This window comes from Trypanosoma brucei, chromosome 10, assembly GCF_000210295.1.
Source record: "Trypanosoma brucei gambiense DAL972 chromosome 10, complete sequence".
NCBI classification, from domain to species: domain Eukaryota; phylum Euglenozoa; class Kinetoplastea; order Trypanosomatida; family Trypanosomatidae; genus Trypanosoma; species Trypanosoma brucei.
This window is the reverse complement of record NC_026743.1, coordinates 404,242-417,621: the sequence shown is the minus strand read 5'-3', so window position 1 is coordinate 417,621 and position 13,380 is coordinate 404,242. Positions and strand designations below refer to the sequence as shown.

The 13,380-nt window shown below is 51.8% G+C and overlaps 10 protein-coding genes across 10 annotated transcripts; 1 reads left to right on the top strand and 9 right to left on the bottom strand.

Annotated features, from left to right (window-relative positions):
• Positions 1 to 87: 87 nt before the first annotated feature.
• On the top strand, positions 88 to 882 carry TbgDal_X2110 (T. brucei spp.-specific protein; the record flags this gene model as incomplete). Its single annotated transcript, XM_011779093.1, has 1 exon — positions 88 to 882. One exon carries the CDS (start codon positions 88 to 90, stop codon positions 880 to 882), a length of 795 nt encoding a protein of 264 aa, XP_011777395.1.
• Positions 883 to 920: 38 nt separating this feature from the next.
• On the bottom strand, positions 921 to 1,232 carry TbgDal_X2100 (hypothetical protein, unlikely; the record flags this gene model as incomplete). Its single annotated transcript, XM_011779092.1, has 1 exon — positions 921 to 1,232. One exon carries the CDS (start codon positions 1,230 to 1,232, stop codon positions 921 to 923), a length of 312 nt encoding a protein of 103 aa, XP_011777394.1.
• Positions 1,233 to 1,563: 331 nt separating this feature from the next.
• On the bottom strand, positions 1,564 to 2,058 carry TbgDal_X2090 (T. brucei spp.-specific protein; the record flags this gene model as incomplete). The annotated part of the gene is made up of 1 exon (XM_011779091.1): positions 1,564 to 2,058. The coding sequence occupies one exon, from the start codon at positions 2,056 to 2,058 to the stop codon at positions 1,564 to 1,566; it is 495 nt and encodes a 164-aa protein (XP_011777393.1).
• A 714-nt stretch (positions 2,059 to 2,772) lies between these two features.
• TbgDal_X2080 (hypothetical protein, conserved) lies at positions 2,773 to 3,699 on the bottom strand (the record flags this gene model as incomplete). The annotated part of the gene is made up of 1 exon (XM_011779090.1): positions 2,773 to 3,699. One exon carries the CDS (start codon positions 3,697 to 3,699, stop codon positions 2,773 to 2,775), a length of 927 nt encoding a protein of 308 aa, XP_011777392.1.
• Positions 3,700 to 3,822: 123 nt separating this feature from the next.
• TbgDal_X2070 (hypothetical protein, conserved) lies at positions 3,823 to 4,971 on the bottom strand (the record flags this gene model as incomplete). Its single annotated transcript, XM_011779089.1, has 1 exon — positions 3,823 to 4,971. One exon carries the CDS (start codon positions 4,969 to 4,971, stop codon positions 3,823 to 3,825), a length of 1,149 nt encoding a protein of 382 aa, XP_011777391.1.
• Positions 4,972 to 5,207: 236 nt separating this feature from the next.
• TbgDal_X2060 (hypothetical protein, conserved) lies at positions 5,208 to 6,281 on the bottom strand (the record flags this gene model as incomplete). The annotated part of the gene is made up of 1 exon (XM_011779088.1): positions 5,208 to 6,281. The coding sequence occupies one exon, from the start codon at positions 6,279 to 6,281 to the stop codon at positions 5,208 to 5,210; it is 1,074 nt and encodes a 357-aa protein (XP_011777390.1).
• Positions 6,282 to 6,633: 352 nt separating this feature from the next.
• Positions 6,634 to 8,535, bottom strand: TbgDal_X2050 (ATP-dependent DEAD/H RNA helicase, putative; the record flags this gene model as incomplete). The annotated part of the gene is made up of 1 exon (XM_011779087.1): positions 6,634 to 8,535. One exon carries the CDS (start codon positions 8,533 to 8,535, stop codon positions 6,634 to 6,636), a length of 1,902 nt encoding a protein of 633 aa, XP_011777389.1.
• Positions 8,536 to 8,614: 79 nt separating this feature from the next.
• On the bottom strand, positions 8,615 to 10,192 carry TbgDal_X2030 (DNA polymerase eta, putative; the record flags this gene model as incomplete). The annotated part of the gene is made up of 1 exon (XM_011779086.1): positions 8,615 to 10,192. The coding sequence occupies one exon, from the start codon at positions 10,190 to 10,192 to the stop codon at positions 8,615 to 8,617; it is 1,578 nt and encodes a 525-aa protein (XP_011777388.1).
• A 477-nt stretch (positions 10,193 to 10,669) lies between these two features.
• TbgDal_X2020 (hypothetical protein, conserved) lies at positions 10,670 to 12,157 on the bottom strand (the record flags this gene model as incomplete). The annotated part of the gene is made up of 1 exon (XM_011779085.1): positions 10,670 to 12,157. One exon carries the CDS (start codon positions 12,155 to 12,157, stop codon positions 10,670 to 10,672), a length of 1,488 nt encoding a protein of 495 aa, XP_011777387.1.
• Positions 12,158 to 12,377: 220 nt separating this feature from the next.
• Positions 12,378 to 13,316, bottom strand: TbgDal_X2010 (nucleotide binding protein, putative; the record flags this gene model as incomplete). Its single annotated transcript, XM_011779084.1, has 1 exon — positions 12,378 to 13,316. The coding sequence occupies one exon, from the start codon at positions 13,314 to 13,316 to the stop codon at positions 12,378 to 12,380; it is 939 nt and encodes a 312-aa protein (XP_011777386.1).
• Positions 13,317 to 13,380: the final 64 nt, after the last annotated feature.

Below are 13,380 nucleotides of genomic sequence, written 5' to 3'. Positions count from 1 at the left end.
TTCAAAGCAAGGTTTGCTATAAACGAGTGGACTGCTCCGCTTCAAGCGCTGAAGGCACCGAAATCCGTAGGTCAACGTAAAGGCGCTATGAAAACGGAAAATTTTCCAAGAGGACAAAGCGCTGGCCCGGAAGGTTCTCTCGTAGAAATCCCTGATCATGGGGAACGCCAGCAAGAAGTATGCCACATCGGCGCTCCACTGCAAAGAGAAATTGAAGCACCAGCCGCCGAAGCAGGACAGTCGTCTGATTATAAGAAACCGCATGCCCCCCATCTTTTGCCCGTCATGGAGCCCGTTAAACCCTCCAGCGATCCTCAGCTGAAGGATGGTAGAAAAGAAATGCCGTTTACGAGCGCTTTGCCTATAGTCGTCCCCGATGCCCCGCGCCTTGCCACTCAACAGCGGCAAGTCCAGAAGACCAAGGGGAATGGGTCCAGCGCGGTTCCCGGAGAACCCGACACCTGTGAAGGAGAACCGCGAGCGCCGTCACCAGGTGACCCGCGACCCACACAAGCCTTTCCCGCCGTGGAGCCATTCAAACGAACCGCAAGTGCTAAACTCAGTGAAGCCAGGACGGACCCGCGCTCTCCGAGTGCTTCGCCAGATAATGAATCTGATGGGGCCCGGGTTGGATCTCGACAGGTCGATGAGGAGGGTTCACGTCCTTTGTGCACCCTGCCCGCAGTGGAACTTCGGAAAAAGCCCGCTGGCAGCACCCTGCAGGAGGAGCAAGCCAAGGAGCTGAACACAACACATGCTTTCCCCGTTGTGGAACCCGACGCAGTATGTACAGAGACACGTCGAAGTGAAGAGTTGGAGGACACACGTGCCGGCCACGCTTTCCCGCCCGTCGCATCCGGTAAACAGAACACCGGAGCATAGTAGCTTGTGGCGCTGGGACGACAAACCTTAACCCGTCTTCACTGGCTCAACTTAAGCGAAGTGTCCGTGGCCGCTGTTTCTTCTGATGGAGTTAAAACGCAGTTCTGCCGTTGGCTCCCTGGAATGTTGGTCGTCAGTGAGAAAAACACGGCGCAGGTCGAAGCCGGAGGCCGCCAGGGGCACAGGGAGGTTAGTGACGCAGGGTAAAGTACGGGGACTGTCCACGTGAGACCCCAAGTACGAATCTGATCATCGTGGTAACACCGCTCGATACCAAGGGTGTCAAAACATTCGCGAGGAACGCGGGAAGGAAAGGGTGGAGTGAGGTGACCGCCTGCATGATTTTGCATTTACACATCTGCATGGCTCACCCTCTCGGGGCGTTTTAGTAGTGTATGGATTTCCGCCCCTTTCCACCCCGTGCTATAGGTGTATTGAGAATCTACCTTTGAATTTTCTAAGATTGTTTTTTCTTTTAAAAAAAAGTGATGTCACCGCTTCTTGTTGGGAGATTAAAGGGATTGCGTGGGGTGGTCCTGTCCTTTCGGGCCTGGAATGGGGACTTTTAATGGGAACTTCAAAGGTTGGTGCAACCCCCTGGGCTGCCCTGTTGTGTTGCGCTACCTCTTCTCCCCTTTCTCGGGTTTTTGTTCTTAGTGAGAAATGCTGTGGAGGTTTGCCCTACAGGGTGCAGGGGCGGAGAAGTGTTGGGCGCTGTTGACGACACAGCCGATCTGGGGCCCGGCGTTGTGCCAACTGGGCTTCACTACCATCGCTTCCCTCAGTGTTAGCGGGGCCTGCTTGACCATCGGGGGAAGCGGCAACGGACTTGGAGCCAAAAAAGATCCTACCGACGCTTATTTCCACGTGCGCAACCCCATTTAAAGGATCAGTCTTCAGGAAGTTGCGGCTGGGTACGCCAACTGTGTCGTCCATCGAGTCCCCGCCAAAGTGGCTGCTTCCGTGCCCGCTGGGAGCCCTCCCCGTCGCTGTGATGGTGTCGCGGAGCGCGGACCGCCTGTCGGCGACGTCTTGCACATGCTGAAAGGCATGAAGGTAGTGCCGTCTGAAACCGCAACCGGGTACTTCACCTTCCGTTCCTTTCGACGAGCTCCAGCCACAAGGAAAAGGAAGCTGCGGTTTGCCCTGGCATATGAAATCTACTCTTCGGTTCATACGAGGCCGCCGCGCCCCTCGCGCGACGGCCCAAAATGTGAAGTAGCAAAAAGGAAAGTAGACCAAGTAACGGGGAAAAAGAGGGTTTGGTGCCACTGCGGGCAGCCCATCAGCAGTATGCCAGGGAGGCGGGTCGCAGGATCTGATGCCGCATAGCGCGCACAAGAAAGCGAATGGCAATAACAAAGGGAACGCAATAGCGCTTTGCCTCCGGCAGCCGTCCAACGAAAACCTCGAAAACGCGCCCCCAAATCGAGGGGCGTAAGCAATACCTGGGGCAAACCGAGCACACTTACATTCAGACAAGGCATGTGCTTGCGGCGGTCCGTTGCAACAGATTATTCATTTCCGCGTCACTCAAATACAACCCCAGTAGTGTGTATCGTCCTGGTCGAAAAGCAGGGAAAGCGCCAATTCGTATCCATCGGTACCCCCCCCCCTCCCAACTCCCAACTTACCAATGAAAAAATAAGAAAACATCCGACACCCCGTTGTCGGAACATATGCGCTCGTTTTCTCTATTGAGCGTATGAAGTGACAATGCCCTCTTCTTGACCCGTGTCAAACAACACGCTTCGTAAACACGCAACAATCCATTTACACCCCAGGTCGACAGCCCCCAAAGGCACAATAGCAACCAACGCCTTGGCCACACCCTTTTATGGATACGAAATGAGGTAAGAAGGAGGGTGTTGTGTGTGTGTGCCATCTCTTTCATTTCGTCCGCTTTGATAAGTAGCAACGCTTTTGCCGTAAGGTCAAGCTTTCCCATTCCCTTGTCGCAATCCCCAACCACGCTGCGCTACTCACGGGACCCAGCACCGCCTCCAGTTGCCGCCTTCCGCAACGCACAAATCGCCCATAAGCAGCGGCCTCGTTCTCGTTCGTTGGTGTGCCGGCATCGCCCTCAACTCCTGCCGTGCGCTGCTCACAATTGGTTGAGCTGCCGGAGCTGCTAGCCGTTCCGGTTGCTGTGGTCACATCCCTCACGCTTTCAGCGTATGCTTCGTACCGCTCCTTCTTGAAGGGCGGGAGTATTTCCCAAGCAGCGAGGAGGTCGGCGATGGCACCCACACGCGGGGCGTCGAGCACACACGATGGGAATTCGTGAAGCTTGGCCATGACGAACACCCCGAAGCCATTGACGCAATGAGGGGGTATGTCGAACGCCCCAAATGCGGAGGCTGGGGGGAGCTTCGGCTCCACGTGCCCCAGAGGATCTGTGCTGACCAGGCGCTTGAGACGCTCGTTAGTGAAGCGGAGGACGCTTCTGCGCAGCCTTTTCCTGCAGTGGTCCTCGACCATCATGCAGCGCCGTACCTTCGCTTCCTGCGCGGCAATTCGTTTGGCCCACCGGCGCTGTGTGTCAGCCACTGCTCGGAGAAAGACCTCCAGTTCGTTCACCGCCTGCTGGCCTCCCGTCAAGGCCCGCACCGCGCGCATGGCAAGCCTTCGATACCTCGCAGAGAGAGCCGAAGAAAAAGGAGACGTTTGAATCGAAAGGGAAAAGAAGCAGAGACAGTTGACAATGAACAACTTAACGGCACCATGCGCGTTCGCCACCGGAACACGTCCACCGATTCCACCACTTTCCCCCAACAGTGTTGAAGCGGGAAATAAGCGAACAGCCACTCGATTCATGGATGGACGGGGGTTCCACCAAACGAGGACTTTGACGAGGCACACCGCACCGCTCGCAAGCACACGCCCGCAGAGCGAATGACCGTGGCGGCGGGTGGGGAAGTAAACCAAAAAAGTGACCCCCTAACAGTCTCGATCTCGCTTCCTCGCCACAGCGTATAAACTGGAGGACTCCCTTTCCTTGTCCGGGTCGCGTTCACGGAATAGCCCAAGCGAGGCCATATTGTTCTCACTAATCCACTGCTGCTCGCTTGGGAACCATGTTCTAACTAGCGGCCCGGCCCCGGCTGGAGCGCGGAAAACTTTCCGGGCATTGCTTTCCCTCTTGGGGTAATGGTATTCGTTCTTGGGGCGACGATACCAGTCACCGAAACCTGCGCGACGCGCCAGGGACAGGCGCTGGCAGATATCAGACTGCAAGGGCGTTATATAGCGCACAACGTGAAAGGCATGTCCCTTTCCGTCCCCCGCCTCGAGAGATGGAGAGGCGTGATCTTTCGACAGCTTGTCCAACAGATTGCCAAGGGCTTCTTTAGCGGAAGGGCCGCCACTCACCGCCTGCGCTAACTGGTGCTCATTCTTGACCGCATTGCTATTGTAAAGCGTGAGTTCCTTACCTAACTCAGCGTGCAGCCCCTGGAAGAAAAGGAGCGCCGGTCTGTTTGGCACGTGCGAACTCATTTCCTTCTGCGCCACTTCCATGTACATACTGGCCCGATGGGGTGGGAGTTTCTCAATCATTTTTGTGCAACTGTGAAGGATAGCGCAGAATCCCGATACCTCAGACCTCGTGAAGACAGCACCTTTACGCCCATTCTGCGCCTCATCACTGCGCTTCTCCCCTTTGCCCTCTTCTGCGCTGCTTGCCTCATCAGGCCTAATTCCCTTTATCGCTCCCAGCAGTTTCTCGCACATTGGTGGTTCAATGAGTTTCTTGCTGCCCCAGCGCTGCACGACGCGAACCACCTTATCACGGAGCCCCTCATCAGTGGTCGCATAGTTAACGAAGAGAGAGGGTGAAATCCGCCAAAATTCCTTCATCACCTGTGCAACAGTCTCGTCACCTTTGGCCATCACCATGGCGTCCAGTAGGCAGACGACTGGAAAAGACGATAAAATATTGAGAGGAGTTAATCGGCTACCGATCGCTACTGCCACTCGCACGGGCTCCGCTCCTCCGCGACACGCGCCTTTCATGGCTGCGATAGCCGCTGCGATCTGTTCCTTGGATTGCTTTTGAAGGGCGTCCAGTTTCTCCTGGAAAGTATCCATTGGACTAAGGTGTGTCGCCTGTGCGCGTCTGCACGCGTAAGTAGTCGAACTTAGATGAGTGAACAAGAGGGTAGCAATGGTAGGAGGCAAATGGTAAACAAGTCACACAACGAATAAAAACAAAATGGGACTTGGCCGCATACACAGAAAAACTTTCACAAGCTCTGCAACGTACCGCCACAGTAAACAGACAAGCCAGTGCGGCAAGTTGAAGCACGACGGCTCGCTCCCCAAGGTCAACTTTTCCCCACAGTTTTTTCCCGACGATCCACCCCCGAACTAATAGCCCCGTCTGTGAAGCCCGCGTTACACGGCGTGAATATTCTAACGTCTGTCTCAGCAGAACGCAACAGATCCAGTAATCCGGTTTTGTATCGTTCAACTGCTGAATCACCACACAAAATGTATATCCTCATACAACTTCGAGCTCCCAACGAGGCGATCGCCGCCCCAATGGCGTGTTCTGGTTCAAGAAAACTTGGTAAAACAATATCGTCCTGCGACCATACCGGGTCCTCCGCTCTTCGGAAGACTTTGAGCGAGCATGTAGAATCGGACAAACCATTGGCTGCCAGTACCTCATTTACGCGGGCTAGCTCCACAGTGGTACCGTCGACGCAGACCGTAGAAGGGATGCTGTTGGGTGAGAGACGGATGTGTACATCCACATCCAAATCAAAATGACACTGCACACTTCCCCGTTCCAAAAACGCCACCCAGTTCCCCCTCGTAGGGCATACCGTCGCAGGCAGGAGCGGAGCAATGAGAGCGAAGTCGGTATAAACGGGAAGTTTCTCACGGCCCAACAACTGCAGCGCATTAGCGATACATTCAACCTCTTCCGGTAGTTTTCCCCGGACCGGACGATAAACCGGTACCCCAGTCGAAGCAGAACGTGAGACCAGAATGATGTGGGGAAAGCGCCGCGCCATCCACTCACTAAGCGGCTCCCCCAAAGACGCACTCTCCATATTGAAACGCGGTTCGAACTCCAAAATTCGGTCAACAAGGCCCTTCTCAGTTAGTCCTTCACAGGGCATTTCAACCGCAATGCTCTGAACTACTCTCTCCCAGTTGCAAGGGTAAAGTTTTGCCCCGTCGATGTAGTGCGCATCGTTTGCTTCAAGAAGGGCTTTTTTCAATGCCAAAGGGAACTCTTCCTGCTCACCGTTAGAAAGTGATAAAAAGTGCTCCTTTGCCTTTATCTCAACATCGCCTAAGGGAATGCCGCAAGGTTGAGTGCACCTGATAACGTCACGCAAAAGTGCCGTCAGGCTTCCTTTGTGAAGTAGAGTAGAGCAACGCCACATCGGACGCCTTGATTTGCCTTCCACTCCCCGCAGCCCACTATGCAAAAAACTAAGTGTGTGTAGGGGGTGCAAATGCGCACCGGCCAGAAAAAGTGTAAACGAAAAAGGAATATGCTGAGGGAACCGTGGTGCGCACGCCGCAAGCACCGACAGCGTAAGATTCCTGATCACTAATACTGAACGGATTTTGAGAAAAAAAGGGAGCGATAGTAAGAGTAAGAAATGAAAGGAAGGAGATCGTAACTTTTCTGCTTACTGTCCGCTGTCCCCTCTGTGATGGGTTAATTCAGCTTTTCTCTCGTTAAGTTAGTTTTTAAACGTGGCACGGGGGGCAGCCATTTTCCACATTCATTTAATTTTGTGGTGTGACTTCCTTCAATGAAAACTTCCACAGCTTCTGCCTCACTTCATGCGAGCTGTTGGCCGGGTACTCAAACGTTACGATCTCCCCACTGACATCCTCCGTGACGTTGCAGACGTTGCTGAAGAGAGATCCAATATTCTTTTTGAGTACATCCAGGGCAGTAGGAACAACGGCATCGGGCTTTGTAGACCTGAAGGGGTTCTTCACGGTAAGCGTGAATGTCGTCTTCGCCTGGTCGTTAGGAGGTGTAAGGTTCCCCTTTTTGATCCTTTTAAGTGCGACGCTACCTTTTCCTTCACCACCAACAATGTATTTCTTGAAAACGATGTGTGCATTCTTTTCGATAGCTTCAATGGCAGCGTCCTCATGTTCATCGTGCAGTTGTAAGCATTTACCGGGGCGCCCGGCCCGCGCAGTGCGGCCCGCCCGGTGTACAAATGTTTCAACAGCCATATTGTGTTTCGGGAGCGACAACATTAGTACCATGTGTACATCGATGAAATCCAATCCACGGGCCGCAAGGTCTGTGCAAAAGATAACCGAAGCTGCACCACTGTTAAAATTTTCCATCGCTTTGATCCTCTCCACCTCATCCTTGCCAGGGTCCAACGAACTGAAGGAAAATTGCAGGTTTTGCGTTAAAAGAAAACTCTCGATCTTTAGCACCTGCTTCCTGGTTCCGAAAACTACGGTGCGGCCAAAATTTCCCGTGGAAAGCAATTGTACGGCCCTGTCCACACGGGCTTTCTGCGGACAATACATGGAGAAGCATTCCAGTCTCTCTGGCAACTTGGCAGTCCCTACTGTCACAAGCTGGTAGTAGTATTTTTTCACTCCAAGAAACCCCGCTTTCACCACCCAGTTTGGAATCGTTGCCCCACAGAGCACGTAGTGGTGAGCACGGTAATCCGTCAATAGCCCTTTTGCCAGTGAGCCGTTTGCTTTTCGTATGAAATTAAGAAGATTCCGCATGCGCCGCCCGATGTTAGAAAAGCGTGGCCCAAGTGTCAGGTCCACCTCATCTACGACAATGGCACATACATTCGAAGCACTAACAGAGGATGAAGCGAAGTCCCCCTCCCTCTCATCGGTGCCAGGGTCATCACAATAAGCCTCCTCCTTTTCCTCTTCCTCTTCCCTTGCCCTACCAGAACGCGTTCGTTTTTCCCCTCTGGTAGATTCCTTACTCAACCTGCCTCGAATTGCCTCATCAAGAGAGCGAACAGTCCCGATCAAAACATCACAGCGCCGAACTTCAAGATTGTCAAACCCGGCGATGAGTATATTCAATTTGGGATATATTTTCTTGAGCACACCCTTCGTTTGCGCGGCCAACTCGTTGCTGAAAAGAAATATTAGAAGAAATGGCCCAGTCGACGCGGGAGGAGAAAATGAACTCATTATGAGGTGGCGTTCGATGATGGGAAGAGCGTAGGCCAATGTTTTACCGCTTCCAGTGCGGCTGTGGAGAATCACGTCACGGCGGTTAAAGACGCCTCGGTAACACTGTGCTTGGCAGGGAAGTAGAGCCTCGAACCCCATCCTCTTTACGAGATTTTTGGCTGTCCCAGCAGTCATTAAAGGGGCCTTTTTCCGTTCTGTTTGCCCCTCCGAAGCTTTTTGAGAGTTTGGGTGCTCGGTCTTGTCAAGTGGATATTCCTTTTGAAGGCGGTTGAAGGAGAGATCAACAGTCTCATCTGGGTGAAACACGATGGTCCCAGCCTTTTTGGCTTTACCTTTCTGGGGTCTAGCTGAGCTCTCCCAACTGTAGATGTTCATGGATGCTAAGTGTAAGACTTGATAGGGGGGAAAAACCGAAAAATAAAGGGGGACATCGTAAGTGGATAAATATTGTAGTGTCATACAGAATTGTTCCGTTACACCCAGCATCACCCACACAGGACTAGGTCTGAACAGCCCCTATCCGGTAAGCGAAAGATCTACCAATACGGTTCAAAGGACTTGTAAGTCAGTCAATGATGTGTACATCCTTCTCTCCGCTTTCCCTCTCCTCATCGTCCCCATCGTCCTCCACATCAAACACCACCCTTGTTCCTGGGGTGCTCTTCAATGATTCACGTGATACGGGGGAGGAGGGGCAGGACGATAGGGTAATTACCATGGCCTCATCAGTATGATTTCGCTCACGTTTCCCGGGGTTCTTCAATTTAAAAAAATCCCTAAGGGTCGTTTGCTGGCTTCGGACCCCGCTTTCGTCGCTTTCCTGCTTCTTAAATGATCCAATGGTGAGCATTACCGCATTTACCACTACACCCGGTCGATTGGCCATAATTGCCGTGACGCACTGCATTGCAGCGGACACGAGTGTTTGCGGCGTCACAAGTTCCGGCAGCGGGAAGGTTTTGTTTGCAACACTGCTCGGCTGGTCAAGGCCGCGGTTGCCTAGCTTCACATTGAATGAGTGTCCCTTTACTCCGTATGTATTGCAGAAATCCTCGTAGCGGGCGGAAAGTTCGCCGCTCAGAACCGTGACCCACTTTTGCACACCGTTTGCAGTGGACGACGGTGGGCTAAACGCCTTTGATGCCATCAAACTCTTTGAAATAGATCGCTCTCTTATTTTCCCCTCATCATAGCCACGTAAGCGACGGTATGCATATTCTGCATCTCCTACACTTTCAAAAAACTTGCTCATCGCGCATAGGGAATGTAGCCAAGCCTCACGACACGTTTCCTTCCCACCACATGCAAGTCGAACAACCTCGCCGAATTTCCCACCAAATCCACGAATGCTCTTGAAGGGTAAATCCCACATAACAGAGGCAACACAATCAGGAAACAAGAGCGTCTGCTGGTTCGGTTTATGGCGCGCTGAGATGCTCTTAGCAAGAAGTTTGTTGTGTGCAATACCTGCGGAGCAATCATAACGAAGCTCATCATAGATTTTCTGCCGTATGGTCCACACAACACGAGAGGCTGCAGCGAGAAGTGACATGTTCTCCGCCGTTGGTTGGGGATGTAGCGTTACGTCAAACACATCACTAAACTCCCTTCCGTGTTCTTTGAGCCACGCAGCGATTTCGGCCTGACGGCTTGGAATCACAATTGTAGTTGGATCTGCAACGTCCTCCAGGCGGAGCTCACCCTGCGATGAGAGCAATCCCATCTCACCTTGCTTCATATGAGCAGCTTTCGTTACGTCGAGGAATGCCTCGTCCACGCTACCCTTTTCAACTTCCACTCCATCAAAACTATCTAAAATGCGGAATATTTTCCGACTAGCTTCTCTGTAAGGCTCTAGGGCTACCTTGTGCGTTTGCTTACTGGGATTTTCGTGGTAGCGATACTCCACCTCTCCAGCGGCATACGTGGCGACGTGTGAAATTTTTACGTGAGGGCACTTCTCCAGTGCATCAGTCACAGTGTCAAACCGACCAATTCCAAACTTGCGTGCAGGATAATTTACTGCTATAAGGTTGCCCCACTGAGAAAGAACATAAGGTTCCGTTCGGCAGTCGACGCCGAGCCGCACAGCTTCCACCTGAGCATAAAAGCAATCCATATCGATGTGGACGATGCAGCGCATTGCTAATTCTATCACATCACTTGTTAGTATTTGTTACAATCGATACGGTGGGAGTCAGTAGCTGCAAGCACACAAAAACAAAGAACGAAAGGCACCGTTCATCCACACGCTATAGTGGCGCCAGCCAACTTCGAAACGAAGCCACCTACAGTGGGCACATCACATTCCGTACTCCCCTTTGTCGTAGCGACAAACGGATATTTAGAATATCGGCAACGAATAGGATCCAACAGAAGTCCAATGTGCAGTGTATCAAAGAAACCCCTGTTTCGGGGGGAGGGAATTCCTCCTGAAACGTTGTCAAGTGGCTACTGCAACGGGACGTGAGCACTCCCTCCTTATCGTCGTCGCTTCCCTCCCCCCCCCCCCCAATGTGCACACGTCCACAGCGCAGAGCACCAAGTCAACGCGCATTTGTTTTCACATGTTAGGAATTTGTCGAATACGGATATATATGCGTCGATTCCCCAGAGAAGATTAATGCTGCGGGCTCTTTCCACTTATCTCTAGGATCTCAAGGCGTCTCATAATACCCTCACTGCGCCCCGCAAATGTGGTGTTACGGACCACAGTCGATACAACGTCAACCGGTGGTTGCACGTCCATAAAAGCGCTCAGTATTTGTGGATTGCAACGCGTCCCGCGAGCCATCACATGGCGAAGAACGTACAGGGCCTCCACCCAGTCATCGGAGTGCTTCACTAGCATTGACGTCGTCCAAGTGTTAGCCGGGCAATGCTCATTCACCAGCTGAAGTAACTTTTTCACCCCGAAACCGGGGCAGTGTGCAAGGATACACTGAACCGCACGTTGTTGGAATTCCTCGGTAGCGACACGATGGAAGAGGGAAAGGGACGTTTCCCAATCCCCATTTTTCTGACATACTTTAGCAAAAGCACTCAGCTGTAGCTCCTCAGTTGTGTAACCACTGGCCAGACGCACCGCAATGCTTCTTTTGGATGCGTTGCTCAACCTTATTTTTGCCCCGGCCACCGTTGCAATGCCCCTCAACTGGGGTAAAGGAATTGCGCATCGGCAAAGTATGTCGTACTTTTCACGCCGCGGTATCGAAACCAACTTCGATACAACTAACCCGGCTTCCCAACTGTAGCGGGAGGCCAGCCATAAGGCAAGCCTCCCTTCTACGACAAAATGACCGAGAGCAGCTCTCCAGTGTTGCGGACAGCAAATAGCAATCATCTTTGATAGCACCTCAGTAGAATCACCAACGACCCTATTCCTGCCGTGGATGGATAGGGGTAACTTCCATGAACATCGCTCACCTTGTATTGCCGCTCTTGCGAGACTCATTACTAACTTCGTGCTAATTCCATCCCTTTCCCGCAACGCACTCCAAACCTTCACTAAATCAGTACCCTTCTCTATATACGAGTGCGCAGCATTAGCAGCAGAGATTGACGATAGGTGATCACGCCTTCCGTTGCCAATATGGCGACTGTTGGTGAGTTTTAACTGGCTAAGGATAAGACCGATGGTGTGTTGTTTGGATATGCTCCCAGATCCAAGAGCGTTCATCAACAGTATCATCAGCGAATCTCTGCACAATGCCCCTGGCGTATCCAACATGGTGAAGAATCGAGTCGCTTGATGCCAATTTGTCCACTTGGTTGCGGACAGAAATAATTGGGTTTGTATTTCATCTTTTCCTCGAGCGCGCGTTAGCAACTTAACAACTGCACTGTCAAATACATCCGCGGGCACCTCGGCGCACATCGAGCATTCGTGCACCAATCGGGCAAGGTCATCCACATATTGCACATCTTCAGGCCTTATTAGCGGCAAAGCAGCGCACCAATGTTTCCTTAAGATGCTGGACGCTAACCGGAGACGCGCCCTCCCGATGCTCGCGTCTTCTGCACCGATACTGCTATGAAGAGCCATAACGCCCCGTACCCAGCGACCGCTCCGTGCACACTCTGCAACGAAGGACGCCACTACCGACATCACTATAATAGCATCACCCAAGTACTTCAAACAAGACCAACGAGAGCGAACTTCAATAGAATCAGATAAAAGGAACACACCGCCAAAAAAAAAAAATCAGGAGATATCATTTAAACAACATCATTAAGAGACTGCGATAAAAATTCACAACATTGCTGCTGCGCAAAAAACTTCTCCAAAAATACTGCAGAAACAACGTTAAAACCGCATATTGATACTACTACTCCATCGCTAAACTTTCAATGAGTTTCCTCGAAATTGAGTTCAAAACATCAAGCGTTGGATTATTTTGGTCGACAGACTCTGCAAGAGGGGTACCTTCCTCGCACGAGCTCATCAGCTTTGGATCAAGGGGTATTTCTCCCCAAAGAGGAATTCCAAACTCCTCGCTTAAGCGCTTTCCAGCACCCCGCGTATTTGTACGTGGAAATATAAACGAGCCACTACCACAGTTAGGGCACACGAAACCGCTCATATTTTCAACAATACCCATTATGTTCAATTTTGCCTTTTGACAGAAGTTTACCTCCCGTCTTACGTCAGCCTCTGCAACCATCTGGGGTGTGGTTACTAAAACAGCGCCACTGACGCCACCACATTGCTGAAGAAGAGACGCAGTAGTGATGTGCTCATCTGACGTCCCAGGGGGGGTGTCAATCAGCATCACATCAACATCGTTCCAAATTACATCCTTCAGAAACATTTTGACAGCGCCATTCTTCCTGGGCCCGCGAAAGAGCACAGCTTCATTCTTATTTTCAAGAAAGTAGTGCATGGACATCATAGTCACCGTTTCATCGATCATCACCGGTTCAATACCAGTGGCACTGTAGTGTGCATTTTCCCCCCGAGCGCCCGTCAAACGTGGAATAGAGGGCCCGCATACGTCGAGATCAACGACAGCAACGTTGAGTCCTCTCTTCCCAATGGCAAAAGCCAGCTCTTTAGTAAGCGTACTCTTCCCCACACCTCCTTTCCCACTAACGATTAGCACCTTCCGCTTAACACCAGACAACCGTTGCCTGATAAGTTCAATATCAGGATCGGGACCTTTGGGTGCAGAAGCACATAGAGAAGCATTTGGGCACCCTTTACAGGAAGGTGCCAGACCAGCATCAGGACTGTCGGGTCCGATACAATGAGAATTTGCCAAGTTCATTGACTCTTTCCAAAAAGAAATGCGCCCGAAAAGAGAAAAATAAGATATAACTATATATCAGAGT